At 41.1% G+C, this 22,153-nt stretch overlaps 1 protein-coding gene across 1 annotated transcript in view; it reads left to right on the plus strand.

Moving 5' to 3' along the window:
- The window catches only part of LOC136883396 (uncharacterized), a 211,088-nt gene that overhangs the window by 77,148 nt on the left and 111,787 nt on the right, over positions 1-22,153 (plus strand). The window contains exon 2 of the mRNA XM_068229590.1: positions 21,263-22,023. Coding sequence (XP_068085691.1) covers positions 21,263-22,023 — 761 coding nt within the window. The remainder of the gene's footprint in view (positions 1-21,262; positions 22,024-22,153) is intronic.

Here is a 22,153-nt window from a genome sequence, read left to right on the forward strand (position 1 = left end):
CTAGTGCGTATTCAAGGCACGTTAAATGCCCACCGCTACGTGCAGCATGTGCTGCGGCCGGTGGCACTCCCGTACCTTCAGGGGCTGCCCAATGCCCTGTTTCAGCAGGATAATGCCCGCCCACACACTGCTCGCATCTCCCAACAGGCTCTACGAGGTGTACAGATGCTTCCGTGGCCAGCGTACTCTCCGGATCTCTCACCAATCGAACACGTGTGGGATCTCATTGGACGCCGTTTGCAAACTCTGCCCCAGCCTCGTACGGACGACCAACTGTGGCAAATGGTTGACAGAGAATGGAGAACCATCCCTCAGGACACCATCCGCACTCTTATTGACTCTGTACCTCGACGTTTCTGCGTGCATCGCCGCTCGCGGTGGTCCTACATCCTACTGAGTCGATGCCGTGCGCATTGTGTAACCTGCATATCGGTTTGAAATAAACATCAATTATTCGTCCGTGCCGTCTCTGTTTTTTTCCCCAACTTTCATCCTTTTCGAACCACTCCTTCTTGGTGTTGCATTTGCTCTGTCAGTCAGTGTATTTTCTGACAGGGAACCGAAACCACGTCCTTCATTCCAGATGAATTGCATCAGTTATGCAGCCTCTGAATGCCAGATAGGGAGTTCTAAATTGGATCATTGATACATCCATTCACTCAGAATGGTACTGTAATGAGAGAAATTCGAGAGGCAAGAATACATTGAAGAGAAATTACGAAAGTGACCTTAGATAATACATTACAGGTACATAACTTTTTCTTTCCCCACCATCACAGGCGAGAAGTTACGCGTGAGAAGAGAAGGGGGTCTTTGTTGTGGTACGAAGTTATTTCATTAGCATGAGTGTACACTTCCGCTGAGATATCAAGATCTTAAGTCACTGTCGCTCTACTTAGCTTATGGGATTGTGTAACACCTCAATATTGCTATGATACGCTTCAGTGAACTTCTTCCTGCCCCGAATATTAGTATGTGTAGACTGTGATAGTTAAATGAAACTTACGAGTAACCATGATATAATGCGGCAAAACAAGTGTTATTCAAGAGGAGTGGTGACTAAAATGCTGCGATTTTTGGCCAAAACCGAATTTTCACTTTTAACCCTACAAAATCCCCTTATCAGTGTTTCTCGAAAGGGCCTAGTTTGTTTCACGTTAAAGAAGAGTCCGAGGGGTGATATAACCCTTCAGTGGTCATAGAAGGACATGACGTGGCATCTGAGAGACGCCATTACGTTTCTGAGGCAATTATGCTATCCCAAGTTTAATTAATTTTAGGACATTTTGAAATGATGAATATAAATTATTGAATCTAATTTATTGATATAAAATCAATTAACGATGGACATTAGGCAATATATAGGAACCTAAAACGCCTCTCTGACGTAACCAAGTGGCACAACTCTACAATCGTCTAATTGCTTGTCCAAATTATTTTGCAATATAACACAGTACAATCAATCAATCAATCAATCAATCAATCAATCAATCAATCAATCAATCAATCAATCAATCAATCAATCAATCAATCAATCAATCAATCAATCAATCAATCAATCAATCAATCAATCAATCAATCAATCAATCAATCAATCAATCAATCAATCAATCAATCAATCAATCCTGATCTGCATTTAGGGCAGTCGCCCAGGTGGCAGATTTCCCATCTGTTGTGTTCCTAGCCTTTTCTTAAATGATTTCAATGAGATTGGAAACTTATTGAACATCTTCCTTGCTAAGTTATTCCAATTCCTAAATTCCCTTCCTATAAATTAATATTTGCCCCAATTTGTCCTCTTGAATTCCAACTTTACCTTCATATTGTGATCTTTCCTACTTTTAAAGACTCCTCAAACTTATTCGTTTACTAATGTCATTCCACGCCATCTCTCCGCTGAGAGCTCGGAACATACCACTTAGTCGAGCAGCTCGTCTCCTTTCTCCCAAGTCTTCCCAGCCCAAACTGTGCAACATTTTCGTAACGCTACTCTTTTCTCGGAAATCACCCAGAACAAATCGAGCTGCTTTTCTTTGGATTTTTCCAGTTCTTGAATCAAGTAATCCTCGTTGGGGTCTTACCAGAGACTTATATGCCCTCTCCTTTACACCCTTACTACAACACCTAAATACCCTCATAACCATGTGCAGAGATCTGTATCCTTCATTTACAATCCCATTTATGTGATTACCCCAAAGAAGATCTTTCCTTATATTAACACCCAGACACTTACAATGATCCCCAAAAGGAACTTTCACCCCATCAACGCAGTAATTAAAACTGAGAGGACTTTTCCGATTTGTGAAACTCACAACCTGACTTTTAACCCCATTTATCAACATACCATTGCCTGCTGTCCATTTCACAACATTATCGAGGACACTTTGCAGTTGTTGACAATCTTGTAAGTTATTAGTTACTCTGTACAGAATAACATCATCCACTCTTTCTAACCATCTGGACTATTATCACGTTGTCAAGCACAATCTACGTGTCCGTGCTGCGTCCATCTTCTGTGATGGAATTGTAAAATCTTTCACAGAATTTATATTGTCTGTCTGTTTGTTAGGTTATCATCCTGAAGGCTAGTTGGTTCGTCAGTCAGTACCACCAAGTGCTATGCGGTTATGTGGACACCGAATAAACTGATTACGGAGATATAATAAGGCGATAAAGGAATGGTGAGTAATGAACTAGTTTTCTATTGCTTTCTTCGCAGGGCCAGAAAGTGCTATTGACGCACAACTGATTCTATGAGTATCATCTTCACCAGTAAAGATCTCAACTTCAGCTCCGAGTTCGGATGTTGCCTTGCTACGTTTTCCCTGTCTTTCTGAATGCTCATCCCTTTGATGGAGAGGCTTTCAAAATATACTTGTACAGAAGAATGCTTCGAATATCCTGAGTAGAAAGGAAGACCAATGAGGAAGTCTTCAACTTGTTAAATAATAAATAAAGAGCTTCTAACAACCATCAAGGAACAAAAGCTCAGGTGCATCATGAGAGGTGAACGATATGAACTTCTCCAGCTCATCATCCGGGGGAAAATTGAAGGAAAAGGATCAGTGGGTAGTAGAATAAATTCCTGGCATAAAGACCTGAGCCGAACCTGGACGAACGTCCATTCCAGTCTTTCCAGCCACTCGTTCACAAGTTATCATAATCAATTGGATCGCCAACATCCGTAAGGAAACGGTGTCCTAAGAAGGAGAAGACGAAGAAGAGAGAGAAGAAGAAGATCTCTCTGACATAGGGACGCGCTAGTCGTCCTCCGAAAGAGCCGATAGCGGGGATGTAACAAGGTATTCAAGTAATGGAGAGGAGCAAGCTAGTTGGCCATTGCTTTCCTCACTGGGCCATAAGGTGCTATTTCAGCACTTTAGCAACTTCAATACTGTTACAGCTATATATTGCTCTTCTATGAGCCAAGTGAGAGACTGGGTATACCGGTATTATTCGGGACTCCAGAAAGTTACAAACTGGACCGATACATTTGTTCAATGGTCAGCGATGAGGCCTTCGGTTCAGAGGGTCCTGCATTCGATTCCCGGCCGACTCGGGGATATTAATCGCGTTCGATTAATTTTTTGGCTAGGGGACTAGGTGATTGTGTTCTTCCCAACCGTTTCCTCTTCATGTTCAAACAACGCACTACAATACGAACGACCAAAGTAACACGCAATAGTGATTACTTCCCTCCATACAGGGTTGGAGTCAGGGAGGGTGTCCGGACATAAAACAGGACCAAATCCACATAATGTTCGCAGAAGAAGAAGAAGACGAAAACCAGATGTCTGTATTCAGACATCGTGTCAACAGTTTCACACACAAACTGCTTCACGTCGCACCGACGAGTTCGGGAGTAATATTAGGAGTAAAAGTAAGATTAATAAATGAATTGCCCAATTACTGGGATACCGATCACGATGTATTCACTCTAATGGCGACGATGGGATAGGAAAGGGCTAGGAGTTGGAAGAAAGCGACCATGGCCTTAATTAAGGTACAACCCCAGCATTTTCCTGGTGTGAAAAATTGGTAGTAGCCTGTCATTATTGTAACGACTGCAGGGTTTTTAGGGGTTCGTTCAGTTATTTATTAGAAATAAAATACAAATATTTAGTGGATAATAAATTTTCCTTTTCCACTTCCAGTGAAAGCTGGGTGGACTCAGGATACCTTATTCATAAGTTAGAAGTAACCGACATGAAAATAGCGAGAATGATTGCTGGTACAAACAGGTGGAAACAATGTCAGGAGGATACTCGGAATGAGGATATAAAGGCTAAGTTAGGAATGAACTCGATGGATGAAGTTGTACGCATAAACCGGCTTCGGTGGTGGAGTCATATCAGACGAATGGAGGCGGATATGTTATGTAGGAGTATAATGGACTCTATTATGGAGGGTAAGAGAAGTAGAGGGAGACTAAGACGACGATGGTTGGATTCAGTTTATAATGGTTTAAAGATAACAGGTATAGAACTAAATGAGGCCACAGCACTAGTTGCAAATAGGGGATTGTGGCGACATTTAGTAAATTAACAGATGTTTGCAGACTGAAGGCTGAAGGGTATAACGGTCTATAATGTTAATGTATGTAAATTTTATTCAATAGAACTTTAAATAGACGGATTATCACCCATCCAGTTTAACATTGTATTGGAGAAGTCATAAGAACCTGGGAAAACTCTCTCAAAGTAGAAGGCATACATGGAATTCATCTTGGGCGCAAGGAACAAAATTGGAAATTACATGTCTGGCTTTTGCTAATGATCTTGCTCTCTTAGCTCAAAACAGAGAGGGTGCCCAAAGGATGCTGGAGCTTCTTCATGACATTCCGAAGAAAACAGGTCTAAACGTTTCCTACGAAAAGACGAAGTACATGGAGTACCGACATCAGGGAGAGAAAAGCATGGAAGTGAAGTGCGGAAAGGTTAGAAGAGTAAAAAAAATTAAGTATTTGGGAGAACTGATCCATCCCAATGGACTAGACAAGGGGGAAAGCAAAGAAAGAGCTAGAAAATTGGAACTGGCCTACAGACTGACACAGAACAGGTACAATAAACGGGCAATATCCTACAAAGCCAAAATTAAACACTACAACGTTGTTATAAAACCAGAGGGGCTGTACGGTTCAGAATGCCTTATCTTAAATTAAAAAAAGGGGAACTGAAAGGAATAGAGAAGGAAAGGAAAATTCTGAGGAAAATTCTTGGACCTCAGAAAACGACGGATGGTACATGGAGGAAAAGGAGAAATGAGTATTCCGAAAAGATCACGGACACAATGCGAAAACGAAGACTGAAATTTTACGGACATCTCGTCAGAATGGATGACAACCGCCTGACTAAAAGGATATTTAAATATATAATTGGATTGAGGAGGATAATGAAGTGGGTGGAGGAGGTTAAGAAGGACGCAGAAGAAATTAAAATAACACCAGAATTGATCCTCAACAGAAAGAAGTTCAGAACTGGAGTAGTTGACCAAAAATTCCACGAAGAGCAGCGGAAGAACAGGTCCAAATTTGTAATATCTGAGGAGCAGAGAAAAATAAGGAGTGAACGAATGAAGAAGTTCTGGGAAGAGAAAAGAAGAAGACTGACCGGAAAGCATTAAGTTTCACGCGGTCCACAGTTGGCCAAATTCGGAAGCAAGAAGAAGAAGAAGAAGAACTTAAAATGTAGGTAATAACTCCGTGTAGTATGGGCCTGCGATGTGAGAAATAAGATACATAATTTAAGAGTTTGGGAGTAATATTAGGAGCAAGGTAAGGTAAGGGTGTATTCTGCCCGAAGGCAGGTCCGAACCTCCGCAGAGGTGTGCCTGAGCCGGAGTTTACGTACGGTAGGGCGGTCAGTTCCTTTTGCTCCTCCATTCCCTTACCCCCACCAACAACGCGTGGCAACCCATCCAAATCTTGACCACGCCCAATGTTGCTTAACTTCGGAGATCTCACGGGATCTGGTGTTTCAACACGGCTATGGCCGTTTTAGGACTTAAAGTATAATTAATAAATGAATTGCCCAATTACTGGTATTTTGATCACGATGTATTCACAACGACAGCTAACCTCCAACTAAGCGCGCGAGTGAACACAGCGTCATCTTACAACAGAGTATGCGTGTGACGTCTCATATTTAGCGCAAATTTTGCCTTACTTTGAAGCGCTACTTCATGAAAAGTACGTTTCAGATTTTCAATTTATTTTTCCAACAGGTAGCCTCTTCTTGTATCTGTCAATTGAGACATTAAACATACTCATATGTAAATACTCTCAGTGTTATACGCGTTCCACCCAAACACTAAAAGCGTCCTAATATTTTCCTTTCCATGTACCCGTTGTGGTGGAACGTTAAAAGGGAAAACACGCAAAACCATCTTCAGGACTGCTGTCAGTGAGGTTCGAACCCACTATCTCCCGAATACAATGTGATAGCTACCTGACCCAAACTCCAAAGTGTCTCAAAGTGTCGCATAACTCTGGTAAACCACCACATCAGAATACACAAACATCTTATTTACAAGGTTGATAACACAGAGACTAAGCACTTTAGGACCTATATTTATACAATCCATCCTTTCTCTCTGCAGATAAGGAATCCATCCTTTAAATTTTATCACGTATTTTTGTTATATCTTCTTGATCAAAGTAAATACTGTTATGAACTGTTTTATAAAGCTTAATGTTATGAAGATAGCAGGGCTGTGGTTAGTGGAGCAAGACATCTGAACCTCCCACACGGATTGTGTCAGGAGGAAGTAAAGAGAAAAGGCATTCTTGATGGATATCTAAGCCGGGACCACCTCGTTATTCACAGCTTCCGAAACCAGTTTTGGGAGAAAACTTGCTTTCAGTTACCCTGAACCTGGGTGGAGATTTGGAGAACACATTTAAATACAATTTCATGCTATGTTCCTGATAACCTTATTGATAATTTGTTACGCATAATATTGTGAAAGTTTTAGGAGCTGAGAATAGCCAATTCACTACAGTTTTATATTAGTTATAACATCATGAAAATAAGGCGGAAAAATGAACTCACTTCCGCGCTCCACTCCCTTAACTCACGAAGCTCAGTAAAGCTGGGAAGCTATTCTGTGTGGTGATCGGAGATCTGAATAAGATCCTTGACACCTGCTACAGTGAGCCTAAAATTGCTCCAGTTAACTTCCTGTAGACCCCGCTGTCGGCAGCTCTGAAGATGGTTTTCCGTGGTTTCCCATTTTCACGTCAGGCAAATGCTGGGGCTGTACCTTAATTAAGGCCACGGCCGCTTCCTTCCTACTCATAGCCCCTTCCTATCCCATCGGCGCCATAAGACCTGTGTGTACCGGTGCGACGTCAAGCAACCTGGAAAGAAATAAAGAAAATAAAATAATAATAATAATTCCTGTAGCTAATTGATTGGTGTCTGCAGAGCAGGATAAAGAGAAAGACCCCGCTAGGTTTGGCTATACGAGTGATCTGATCATCTACTGCAGAAAAGTATACCGACTGAATGACCGCATGGTTTGGGGTAGGTAGCTGTCAGCTTGCATTCGGGAGAAAGTGGGTTTGAATCCCACTGTCAGCAGCCCTGAAGATGATTTCCCGTGGTTTTCTATGTTCACACCAGGTAAATCCTGGGACTGTATCCTAATTAAGGGCACGCCTCCTCTCTTCCCGAGGCCGATGACCTACGAGTTGTATGCGTAAGTTTTTGCCTGTTACTGTGGTAAAGAAACCGCGTAATTTTCAAGGGGAATTCATATTTTGTTTATTCAAACTATTGACCATCGGCTTCTACAACACTTTGCCAATCGTTCAGGTAAGTTATTAATACCATGATAGAAAAACTGCTTGTCTCTTGCGGCAAGCTATTCGTCGAGCCATTTTCCAACTTCCTCGAAATTGCTGAAGTGCTGCTCTGCGAGCGCGTGCCCCATTGATGCGAAGAGGTGATAGTCCGATGGGGCCAGGTTGGGGCAGTACGGCGGGTGCGAAAGGATGTCCCATCCAAGCGATTTCAAGGTATCTGTCATTGGTTTTGCTGTGTGAGACGGCGCATTGTCGTGTAACAAAGTCACTTTGCCGTGTCTTCTGGCCCATTCCGGTCGTCTTTCGATCAATGCGTGATTTAAATTAATCATTTGTTGGCGATAGCGTTGTGCCGGGCTTCAAGAGTTCATTATACGCAATACCGCTCTGGTCTTTCACATTGAAATCACTACGTTTAAATTGTGAAAACCATGTCTCACATGTTCTAATCGATGGAGCGTGTTAACCATACGTTTCTACCAGCAAACGATGACTTTCCACTGTCTTTTTCTTTTGATTAAATAAGAAATGTAATGTAATGACATCATCACTGAACGATACAACACAGACGCTAGTGTTTGGCGGACTCAACTTGTGCGTGTTGGTAGGTTCATGTCAGAAGAACAAACTGACGTATGTGTCAGATTCATACGCTGCGTACTGTTTGCTGGCGTCATCTCTTAGTGAAACCGGAAACGAGAAGGCCTCTTTAAACAACGATCATCATCATTATCATCAACATCATCAAGCTTCCTTCCCGCTCCTAACCCTTCCCTATACTATTCTATCCTATCGTCGATGCGACGTAAAGCAAATTCTAAAGAAGAAGTATCTTCTGACACGGTTATTTGCTAGAATCCTGGCACAATTGAAATGATGTGATTAGGTTTAGTTTTATTACCATCTATAGTACCCGTCATCCAGGGGAAAATCACATAACATGTGTCCAGGTACTTACAAGCATACTGTTTTACTCGGAACGCAGCAGTAATCCCCTCTATCAGAGATGAGTGGCAGCAGAAGAGACAAAAAACATAACATGATTTCTTCAATATTGTAACCCTTCACATTTACTTTCCTTCCAACTCTGTGACATTAGGGCACCTAATGTAAAGGGAGTTCTTCTCTCGTGACTCCCTCTAGTCTTAATCTTCAAGTGATCGTTGCATTACTATTTTTTCTAATTTCTGTAATCATCTTCACAATTTTCCTTGTCGACATCGACTGATGATCACACGGTTTTAAGACAATCATCACGAAATCCGTCGCCAGTTGAACAAGATCTCTATGTTACCAATGCTCGGCGTTGATATGGACTACGCAACAAAGGTCTAAAATCATGAATTCCATCATCATAGTCGGTACGGTAGAACCGTATGACATAAATGATTGGAAATTGTGTTGCCTATAACTTTTAATTTATTTTTCGAAAACACCAATAACATAGGTATTTAAAAATTAATATTAGGTGCATTCCCCTAAGCAACCATTTCGTCCAGCTTGAATAAAAATATTTATAGCCCAGACTTATTCCCCGACTTTACATACCGATTTTCGTTGAAGTCTCTGCAGCGATTTCCTCATGATGCTCGTACAGACAGACAGACAGACAGACAGACAGAAAGACAGACAGACAGACAGACAGACAGACAGACAGACAGACAGACAGACAGACAGACAGACAGACAGACAGACAGACAGACAGACAGACAGACAGACAGACAGACAGACAGACAGACAGACAGACAGACAGACATGAGGACAGTTAAAACGTGCATTTCCTTGTTACTGTGGACACGACCGATACAGAAATACCATTTTCTTTAAAGTTCTGAGCAATGTACAGACAAAATTCTTATTTTGTATATATACAGACAGGCAATCAAATGTGTTTCTGTGACAATCGTGCTGTAGCGGGGATTGTGGGAATAATGAGTTCTTGTTTCATAGCAGTTTCAGCGGTTAGCCAAGACTGTAATCTCTCCTATTTGTTTTCATGGAATGCATCGATTTTGTTCTGAGTGCGACTCATTGACTGAATGGTCAGCGTTCGGGCCTTCGGTTCAGAGCTTCCCCGATTCAATTCCCGACTTGGTAAGTGATATCAATCGCACCTGATTATTTTTTCTGGCTCGGGGACTGGGTGTTTGTGTTTGCCCCAACACTCTTCTCTTCATATTCAGACAAGACAGCACACTGCCAACTAGCACAGAAACTTCACCACAGAAACACGAAATAGTGATTACATCCCTCCATTTTGGGTTGGTGTCAGCAGGGGCATCCGGACGTAAAAGAGGGCCAAATCATATGTGTGATATAATTCAATAAATCAACTATTTTCTGAAAAGTATGAAATTTCAAGGAGAGATTCAGTTGAGTAGAAATGTAGTAAGCAGCTTTGCATATGCGGACGCTTAGGTGTTAATGCCAGACTGTGCTGAAATCCTGCAGTATATCTTGGAGCTTGAATACTGGAAGAAGCGAGCACGAAATTGTCGCAGTTGATGGTGATTCGTCTGTCGGATGGAGATGTTAAGCCTTGAGCAGAACTCGTCGGTGCTATTTGACAGGAGTGGTCTATGTGCCGGTAGATAAACGCGACACGGATTGGGCATACAGTGATATAGCATGGAAAGATATGGAAAAACAAACAACAAGGAGAGGATATAACAGCAAAAAAGAAAACAACACAAGAATAAATTTTAAAAATCAGTAAAAATAAGGCAATATGGATTGAAATGTTAACATAAAGTGAAGTAAGTATAAAAAGGGTCCGCCTCTGTGGTGTAGTGGTTAGCGTGATTAGCTGCCACCCCCGGAAGTCCGGGTTCGATTCCCGGCTCTGCCACGAAATTTGAAAAGTGGTACGAGAGCTGGAACGGGGTCCACTCAGCCTCGGGAGGTCAACTGAGTAGAGGTGGGTTCTATTCCCACCTCAGCCATCCTGGAAGTGGTTTTCCGTGGTTTCCCACGTCTCCTCCAGGCAAATGCCGGGATGGTACCTAACTTAAGGCCACGGTCACTTCCTTCCCCCTTCCTTGCCTGTCCCATCCAATCTTCCCATCCCTCCACAAGGCCCCTGTTCAGCATAGCAGGTGAGGCCGCCTGGGCGAGGTAGTCTACTGGTCATTCTCCCCAGTTGTATCCCCAGACCCAAAAGTCTGAAGCTCCAGGACACTGCCCTTGAGGCGGTAGAGGTGGGATCCCTCGCTGAGTCCGAGGGAAAAACCGAACCTGGAGGGTAAACAGATTAAGAAGAAGAAGAAGTATAAAAAGGAAAATTTATGCATTTTATGTTTTAAAGACAATGGAGTTACAAACCACCATAAAAGTCTGTAAAGGAAAACGAAACAGAGAAAATATGTGGATGAGAAGGAGATACCTAAAACAGAAAATGAACCTGCACTTTATACTCTTGTTAAGTTATTAAACAGAGTATGAAAGACACCAGCGGAACAGATCAGCAAACTGTGTAATGTTATTAGAGTTGTTTGGGAAAAGAAGTCCAAAGAAGATGTAAACAGAGGAGATGCATGCAACTAACAGGAAGGATACATTTGGACGTATCCTAGATTCTATGGCCTAGTTGAAGTCCAAAAATTATCTAAAAGGTTAATTTCTTTTACTATTCAAGATATGTCCGAAGAGTATGTATAAGACATATTGTGTGTTTGAGTCATCATTCCATATTCTGGTTTGATGCAGCCATCCATGTCACCCTATCCTTTGCTAATCTTTACATTTCTGAATAAATGCTTCTTGCTAGATCTGCTCTAATCTGCTTGTCATATTATTATTATTATTATTATTATTATTATTATTATTATTATTATTAACGTATGCATCGCAATTTGAAATATTCCGGTGCCAATAATCACATACAGTAGTGTGATGATAAAGTAAAAACGTAATTACCCAACAACAGCAAGAACAACAACAACAACAACTACTACTACACCAAGAGTACTAGTTTTTCAACACTCTAAATCCAGCATTATTGTATACAAATACACACGCAACTTTATTTCCAGTGCTTAATACTACGGCTTACGATACTATAGTTTGAGCTTACATATTCATACCTTGGTCAACCCTGCCTTTTTACAGCTTAAACTCCCCTAAAGTCCTGGGTGTCCTAACACGTGTGCTATCATTCTCTCTCCTCTTGTCGTCAAATTTAGCCAAATCTACCTCATCTCACTAATTCGATTCAGTATATTCTCATTCATGGTTCTATCTGCGTATCTCACCTTCAACATTCTCCTGTAACACTACATTTCAAAAGCTTATATTCTCATTTTCTCTGAGCTAGTCATCGTGCTTCCATACAGTGCAACGCTCCAGATGAAAGTGTTCAAAAACACCTTTATAATTCCTATATCAATGTCAAAGTGAGCAAATTTATTTTCTTAAGAAAGGCTTGTACTAGTCAGCATTCTATGTCCTTCTTACTCCTGCCACCGTTCGTTATTTTACTACCCAAGTAACAATATTCATCTACTTCCTTTAAAACTTCATTTTCTTGCATTACATGACTTCGTTCGACTGCACTCCATTACTTTTGTTTAAGATTTATTTATGTTTATCATTTACTGTCTATACTGTCTATACCATTCAGCAATTTTTCCGGATCTTCTGCAGGCTGAGATAAAATAACAATATCATCAGCAAATCTCAGAGATTTGGTTTCCTGTCCTTGTATATTTTTGTAACTTTTCTTAGTTTGAGTATTTGTAATGTTTTATATTAGTGATGGGAAGAGTACAAGAAAAAATAATTAGGGTGAATTATAGTTACCTGAGAAGTAATTTATTTAATTACAATTACAATTACTTTACAGAAGTCTAGTCTTACGGAAATCACTGACATTTCTTTGCCTGGGACTGTAAAAATACCAAAGTTTGCAAGGAAAAAATATTATTAATTTTGTACTTGTAAGCATAGAGACATTAGGTGGCCATCGCCACTAGGTGAGATTAAACATGATACCTTGGATCTTCCACAATTATATTTTACCATCATTTGTGTATTAGTTAATGACTTGTAGCGTTTCAAACAAATTACCAATACTTAACAAATAATAGAATAATTGGCTCGTAAGGTACTCACCACTAAGCACCGACCGCTTTGTCCGGCTCCATGGAAAAATGGGTAGCGTGCTCGCCTTTGGTCATAGGGGGACCTGGGTTCGATTCCCGGCAGGGTCGGGAATTTTAACCATCATTGGTTAATTCTGTTGGCACTGGGACTGGGTGTATGTGTCGTCTTCATCATCATTTCATCCTCATCACGACGTGTGGGTCACCTACGGGAGTCAAATCAAAAGACCCGCATTTGACGAGCCGAACTTGTCCTCGGACACTTCCGGCACTAAAAGCCATACACCATTTCATTTTGATTTTTACCAACCGCTTTGGGAAAAGTACACTTTTCTATTTACTGAAAAGACGCTTTACGCCGGCACATGAAGGGATACTTGTGTTTAATTTTAAGAACCTGGTTGGGTTAAGTTTGACGTAACTGGAAGTAAGAAAATATCTCACCCAGAACTGGTGAAGCAATTGATTTTGTTGCTGTAATATGACTGGAAAATCTCTTCATCACAATTTTTCCTATTTCTGCTTTCTTTCTATTTTTTTGTTTACAATTTGCGTTACGGTGCACCGAAGGTCTTGCGGCGACTATGGGATAGGAAGGGCCTAGGAGTGGGAAAGAAGCAGCCGTGGCCTTACTTTAGGTACAACCCCAGCATTTTTCCATTGTGAAAATCGGAAGAAATAAAACACCTCAGGGATGCCGACAGTGGGGTTCGGACCCAACTATTTCCAGAATGCAAGCTCAAAGCTATGCGACCCTAACCGCATGGGCCACTCGTTCGATTTATCAGCAAGTAACGATTACAGTTTAGTTTCAATAAGTGAATTCTTTCTTCCTTTCTTTCTTTCTTTCTTTCTTTCTTTCTTTCTTTGTTTCTTAATCTGTTACCCTCCAGGGTTGGCTTTTCCGTCTGACTCAGCGAGGATCCAACGTCTACGGCATCAATGGCAGTATCCTTGAGAGTGAGGTTTGGGGTCGTGGATATAACTGGGGAGGAGGACCAGCACCTTGCCCAGGTAGCCTCACCTGCTATGCCATTCCCGGAACACGGGTTCGATTTCCGACTCTGCCACGAAATTTGAAAACTGGTAAGAGGATGGAACGGGGTCCGCTCAGCCTCGAGAGATCAACTGAGTAGACGGGGGTTCGGATCCCACCTCAGCCATCCTCAAAGCGGTTTTCCATGATTTCCCACTTCTCCTCTTTGCAAATATCGGGATGGCACCTAACTTAATGCCACAGCCGTTTCCTACCCTCTTCCTTGACTAACCCTTACAATCTTACCATCCCACAGCATGGCAGGTGAGGGCGCCTGGGCGAGGTACTGGTCATACTCTCCAGTTGTATCCCCCAACCCAATGTCTCACGCTCCAGGACACTGCCCTTGAGGCGGTAGAGGTGGGATCCCACGCTGAGTCCGAGGGAAAAACCAACCCTGGAGGGTAAACAGATTAAAAAAGAAAGAATATTTTCTTATGTATAAAAATGATATGCGTAAAGAATTCGAATAACAGATACGACTTTTGTGGATGATGCTATACTGTGTAGAGTAACAGGTAAGTTACAATATTGTGAGCAACTGCAAAAAGACCTCAAAGTCAGGTTGTAAATTTCATGGGGTGGAAGTACCTCATGGAGAACACTGTAGGTACCAGGAATAATCTTCAGGGAGGTAATTACATAAACGGGATTATAAATACAGGTTACAGATATATTCACATGGTTATGAGGGCATTTAGGGGTTGTAGTGAAGATGTGAGGGAGAGGGCATATAAGGCTCTGGTAAGACCCCAATAAGAGTATGGTTCCAGTATATGGGACTACTTGATACGAGAACTCGACAATATCCAAAACAAGCAGCTCGGTTTGTTCTAGGCGATTTCCGACCAAAGAATAGCGTTACGAATATGTTGCAAAGTTTGGGCTAGGAAGACTTTCGAGTAAGGAGACGAGCTGCTGGACTAAGTGGTATGTTTCAGGCTTTGACGGGAAAGATGGCGTAGAATGACATTAGTAGAAGTATAAGCTTCAGTGGACCTTTCTAAGGCAGAAAAGATAATAATATGAAGATAAAGTTGGAAGATAAAGGGGAAAATGTTAATTTATAGGAAGAGGAGTTATGGACTGGAATAATTTATAAAGGGAAATGTTCGAAAAATTTTCATCTTTGAAAGCGTTTAAGAAAATAGTAGGGAAGTAACTGATAGGATATCTGCCACAGGGTGGCAGTCGTACGTGTAGATCAATGATAAATGACTAATCCTGGTTAGGTTGAGGGTTCTACACTTGATGCCAATGCTGATTTAGCTCTGATATACCGGCCTGATTTACAAACACAAACACCCAGACCCCATATCAGAATAATTAACAGTATTAACTTGGTTGAATTTCTCGTCCCTTCTGGGGATTGAACTTGAGACCGACAAAGCTGCAGCCAAGAAGTCAGACGAGGGATACATGATCTTAATTTTCATGAAATTCTGACACATTTTCGGGGATTCGAGATTCAAACTGCTGTCAGTTCAGTGATTTCTACTTGGAACCTGTTGGGAGAACCGCTCATACCAATCCGGAAGTTAGTCTCCTTCCCAGAGGAAGGAAGACGTTGCTTCTGTATTGTCGTGTTACATAACGATATGAGGATTTAATTAGGTAGTGTGGAGACACAGTCCAGTGGATGTGTTTGGAGTGGGGGTTGGAGAAAGGACCGGGCCCGGTATAAAACAGATCAGCACCTCACAATCTTCAGTCAGTGTAGCTCCAACACTTGTGACAATATGAAGTTCATGGTGAGTACAAAGGTGAAAGTAGTCAAACAAAAAACTTTCTTTTTTCTCCAGCTGGTCTGAGAGTTACATATGGTTTGGTGGGTTACAGTAGCTTGCATAGCAATCACTGGAGTGGTAAGGACAAGAAGAGGGGAGGAGGTGTGAGGACAGGGGCTATTTTACCGTACCTTTAACATGGTCAGGTCACTCAAAAGATCAGATGGCTCTAGAAATCGGCATTTCTGGTTCTTAAGTTCAAATAACTACAACTGCTCTTTCTTCGCTACTCGAATTGGCTGTTCTACTAATGTTACGTTGGCTTACAGAAGGCGAAGTGTAGAATACCACGCGTTGGATATACCAATGGGGGGAGAGTTCAAACATAAATTATCTAAGGTATAATGAGTTCTTGGTTCGCAGCGCTTGTAGGGGTGTTTAATCAACCATTCTTTATTTCCATAGTTTCAGTGGATAATTCACTGAAAGTTATACAATAACAGGTGGGGATCCTTGGCTGAAATTTTAGCAATAATTTGGCTTGTGCCAATTTCGCTTTTTTGTGGAGTTTTTTTTTACCATTTGTTTTACGTCACGCCGACATAGATATATCTTATGGTGACGATGAGACAGGAAAGGGCTAAGAATGGGAAGGCAGCTGCCGTGGTCTTAATTAACGTAAGGTGTGAAAATGGGAAACCACGGAAAACCATCTTTGGGGCTACCGCCAGTGGGGTTCGAACCCACTATCTCCCGAATACTGGATTCTGGCCGCACTTAAGCGTCTGCAGCTATCGAGCTCGGTCTCCCGGATGCCAGCTCACAGCTGCGCGCCCTAACCGCACGGCCAACTCGCCCGATTTTTGTGGAATGACTGCGCCTAATCCAATGGAATGATTGCTGGGACTTTGATGTTCAGTTGGAGGAAAACTGGAAAGAAGACTAGACTTAAAATTACTCCTATCAGGGATAGGTTATTATAATCGCTTATGATGACAACCGGGTTGAATTGAGAATAAATGATTGTACAATGAGTTTTTGGCTCAACGTAATTAAAGGGTTTAGACAAAGCTGTAATGTTCCCCCGTTGTTGTTATACTGTACAGGAGATTTGATTTGTTTGTTTAATTAAGAGGGTGTGGACTACAGAGAGCCCTGGTGCAGTTTTTTTTAAATTCGTATGAGCGTCTTTAGGATGTGAAGCTACCTACAAAGAATTGAATTTGAATAATAATAATAATAATAATAATAATAATAATAATAATAATAATAATAATAATAATAATAATAATAATAATAATAAATAGATCCCGAGAGTTTAGGCTCTTATAGGTTAGAATGCAAAATTCCTGAAACGAGTAACACGTATGTCCTAGCCAGGTCAACAGTTCTATTTTGAGATTTGCATAAACATTAGGGGACTGGCGTATTAGAACCCCCTAGAAGTAATTTTACTCTCACTACATCTAAATGGTTAGCGTGATGGTCTTTGGTCGCAGGGGTCCCAAGTTCGATTCCAGGCAGGGTCAGACATTTTAACTATAATTGGTTAATTCCACTGGCACGGAATCATCATCATCGTTTCATCCTCATCACGACGCGCAGGTTGCCTACGGGGTCAATTCAAAAGACCTGCACCTGGCGAGCCGAACAAGTCCTCGGACCCTCCCGTCACTGAGAGTCATACGCCATTTCAGTTTTCTCATTACATTACTGAAGAGCGGCCAAGGCGCCACCCTTTCTACTAGACAAACTAGTTTGCATTCTGACCTATTAATGCCTAAATATCCGTGCTCTAATAATAATAATAATAATAATAATAATAATAATAATAATAATAATAACCCCAGTCTGAATAGCTCAGACGGCAGAGCGCTGCCTTCTGTGCTCATGTTGGCGGGTTAGATCCCACCTCAGCCCGGTGCTATTTGAAGGTGCTGAAATACGTGAGCCTCCTGTCAGTAGATTTACTGGTAAGTAACAGAACTCCTACGGAACAAAATTGTGGCAGCTCGGCGTCTCCGAAAACTGTAAAATTAGTCAGTGGGTCATAAAACCAATTATTATTATAATTCAAATAACCCTTTTGAGGGTACGATAAATCAACTTTGGTTACTTTTCTTTGCACATAACTTTCTATTTTTTTAAAAAAGTTCCTTCCTTTTCTGAGAATGATGTTCCTTTTCCTCTTGAGTCCATTTTCTTCCAGTTCTTAATTTCTTTCTCTCCTGAAATCTTGCCTTTTGCGTTACTTCTCTGAAACGTGTTCTGTTGTCTATTGTATCTATTTTAATTCCAGAGTTTTCCATATCGTTTTCTATTTCATTGAACCACGTTGATTTGGATTTGTAACTGTTCAATAAGTTGAAGATCTTTTTAGTTTGTCTATTGTTATTCATTCTATAAATGCGTCAAAAACTGGAGTCTTCTTTTCCTCTTTACAGTTGCCAGTTCTTCAGCTTTTAAGCATAGCTCTCTGTTTAATCGTAGTCTAAATTCAGCATTTTTGTTTCCTATAGGTTCTAGTATGTTTCTCAAAATTGCTCTTTCAGCTTTTAATAATTTTTCAAGATCCCCAATTCTTGTAAGTTTAAGAGTTTTATTATTATTATTATTAGTCCATATCCTTAGGCATACAGTCAGAATAGAAGCCTTGCTTTCAGAGGGAACTGGGTTCGATTCCCTGCCTGTTCAAGAATTTTGCCCCCTCTAGCATTAACAAGGATATCCGACTATAAAACTTGGTAAAGTTCACATGTATGATGCATGTCGCACCCCAGGTTGTGGAAAATGTGGTGGGAAACAAAAGCAATAATATTATTATTATTATTAATAATAATCATCACCATCATACATTAAAGGCTAAACGTTTTCCTTGCAAACATTATCCTCTCATTTCTGCTGTTCTCTTCACTTCCTTGTAGTTTATACATCCCATCAAGTATGTCTGCCTTGGTCTTCCTCTTCCTTTCTCTCCTAATATTTTTCCTCCAATGACGTTTACTAGAAAGTCGTTATGTTTTGAGGATATTACCTACAAGTTTTATTTTCCTTTTTTCCATATCCATTATCAGTCTCCGTTATTCATTGATTTCCTTTAGAAGATCTGTATTCGTTTTTTTTTTGTCGAGCATCTCCTCGTCATTTTCCTTAAAATCCTCGCTTCAGTTACTTCCAATTAATCTCTTTCCTTTATTCCAACAGGCCAGCTCTCAAAACCGTAAAGTAGTACACTCCAGACGAAGGTTTTTACAAAAGTCTTTCTTGCTTCTAAACTTATATGGCTGTTTGATAATAATAATAATAATAATAATAATAATAATAATAATAATAATGTCGGGTGAGTGGCTCAGACGGTTGAGGCGCTGGCCTTCTGAACCTAACTTCGCAGATTCGATCCTGGTTCAGTTGGGTGGTAATTGAAGGTGCTCAAATACGACAGCCTCGCATAGGTAGATTTACTGGTACATAAAATAACTCATGAGAGACTAAATTCCCGCACCTCGGCGTCTCCGAGGACCGTAAAAGTAATTAGTGGGACGTAAAGCAAATAACATCAATAATAATAATAATAATAATAATAATAATAATAATAATAATAATAATAATAATACAGTCTCAGCTATTGCGTTCGAAGCCTTCTTAAATGCTGTCATTTAGATGCCGCCTAAGCTAATTTCAGCCGTGGTTGAAGCCGTAATTTTGCTATTAGGAATCGAACACTCTACATCTGGTCAAACGTGGTGGTATATAAAATGCTGAAATGAAACGAAAGTTACATAAATTGACCATTCTTCCAGCGGACTATTATTATAAAGCTGGAAGTGTGTTGTTTAATTCGTAATTGCTGTGAGTAGAGCTTCTTATGGCTTTATAACCACTTAACTACCTGCTACTTGTTCACTTACCAGAACCACTGTCATAATTCATACCTTCTTCACCGAGTATAGTATGTAAAGCTCAGTCTTTCTCCAGAACATACAAGAAACATTCTTTTCTCTACTTGTTTAATGTCACACATTGAATGTTTTCGACGACAGAAGGATTGGAAACGGCTAGGAACGGGAAGGACGTAACCATGGCTTTAGTTAAGGTACAGCCCCAGCATTTGACTTGCGTGAAAATTGGCAAACAACATTTGAACGCTAAAAAAATATTATAGAACGTATGAGTTTCGAAGTAGGACAACAGTCTAATGAGTTATGATGATTGTGGATGCACACCCTAGTCAGTATTTTAGCATTTTAAGAATCATTCCAAATTATATTTAATTATAATCAAATGTGTAGTTTCTCGTAACTTCTTCTTAGCATAGGGTCCATGGAACTGGCACATTTTAGTGCCGGGAGTGTCCAAGGACATTTTTGGTTCGGGAATTCTGTAGCTTCCTTTCCCGGTACACCCCATAGGAGCTGAGTCTCATATACCGCTATGTAAGTTTATTATAGGTGTAACTGTACGGGCTAGGAATAGAAAGGAAGCAGTCATGACTTTCAGAAAGGTACCATCCCGATATTAGCTTGGAGGAGAAAATGGGAAACCTTGGAAAAGGGCATTAAAACTCACCTGCCTACCGAGTGCGGAAATAACAACCATAAGGCACTGAGCTAACCTGTTCAGTTCTCCGGGGCTATTTATATCTAGATCTTGGACACTGGACCTCCAGTATTATGTGTGATCCGAACCGCAGGGATACAAGTTTTTATTTCAAAACTGCTACGTGCATAGGACGAGATTCGAACCGTTGTCGGCTTAGATGAGGAACCCACTTTCCTATCAGGCCTCTGTACAAAAATAAACGTACTTCTTGACTTCATTGTAACTGAGTTATCATTCCAAAAATATTATTAATTATCTCTGGTGGAGCTTAATTGTGTCTAGAGTCACCCAGATTTAAAACAGAGCCAGTTGGCTACGCAGTTTGTGCAACATCATTGTCAGCTTGCAGTCAGTAGATTATAGGTTCGAACCTACTGTTAATAAATGGTGAATTCAAGTGATGTGAAATTCTGGATTTTTGAACTGAAATAATGAATTCTTTCATGGAACTTAGACGTAGTAGGGAATCAAATTTATTGGTTACAATTTCTTTTAACGTTCTTAACGAAGCTGTCGCTCTTCTGCCACTTGAGTATGTGAGGTTAAAATTTTTCTTTGTGTATCAAAAGGGCAAAATACATGATTCGATTTGTAATTCAAACACTTAAAAAAAAATTTCAACAACGTCATTTGCACGCAACATATTTATTCATTTGAACACTTGGTGGAAAATTACAGGGGCATATTCTAATTAACTCCTTACAAAGCTAGTGAATTACTGAACAAGTGTTGTTGATTCATTAAATAATTTAAAGATCTAGGCACCCTCAATGAATAACTGTCCAGGCTGAAGTTCTGGAGGAAGGGAATACCTGGGATAATTAAGACAGGTTGGGCATCAACCCAACCAGATATTCTGTTGTTCCCCTGTGTTTCAAGAGGGGCAGCAGGAATTAAAGACCATGAAGGAATGAACGAGTCCAGATAACATAAACAATGTTTACTGGAAATGTAAATAGTATATAAGTTACATTTTGCAATGTTTTCCTTATTCCAGGTGGTATTGCTGGTTGCCGGGGCAGTGTTCTGTGCTGCCGAGGAGGAAAAGAAGAAGGATTCCAAGACTGAAAAGCGAGGTATCTATGGATTTGGGTATGGAGGAGGTCTTGGCTATGGAGGTGGTCACGGCTTAGAATTGGGAGGCGGTGGCCTGAGCGGCGGACATGGTCTGGTGCTGGGAGGTGGCCATGACTTTGGAGGTGGTCTCAGTTATGGTGGTCTCAGTTACGGTGGAGGCTATGGTGCAGGAGGCCATGACAGCCACATCAAGTCCATCACCATCAATAAGGAAGTTAACGTCCCTGTCCCTCATCCCTACCCAGTCCATGTCGAGAAACACGTCCCTTATCCTGTCAAAGTTCCCGTACCAGTCCATGTAGACAGGCCATACCCAGTTCATGTACCCAAACCATACCCAGTTCCCGTGGAGAAGCCAGTACCTTACCCAGTAGAGAAGAAGGTACCTTACCCCGTACATGTTCCTGTTAAGGTACCCGTACCAGCACTATACCCAGTTCATATTGCCAAGCCATACCCAGTCCCTGTCTATAAGCCAGTAGCAGTATCGGTACCACATCCAGTGATCGTCAAGAAACCTGTACCAGTGTTCGTCAAGGGACACGACTTCGGAGGAGATCTAGGAGGCTATGGAGGACTTGGAGGTCATGAAGGTCTCAGCTATGGAGGCCATGAATACGGTAGCAGTTACGGTCTTGGAGGTCATGGTCTGGAACTCGGCAGTTTCGGAGGATATCATCAGTAAGGAACACAGTTCACGTCCCTGGAAGCCCTGGGCAGTCCTCGAGAAGGAGGCCGCAGGGGTCCAACTAGTCCACAATACCACCATCTTCATGTTCATTCTACTCTCATATCGCTGCTTTGATTTCTT

Source organism: Anabrus simplex, chromosome 11 (genome assembly GCF_040414725.1).
Source record: "Anabrus simplex isolate iqAnaSimp1 chromosome 11, ASM4041472v1, whole genome shotgun sequence".
NCBI classification, from domain to species: Eukaryota; Metazoa; Arthropoda; class Insecta; order Orthoptera; family Tettigoniidae; genus Anabrus; species Anabrus simplex.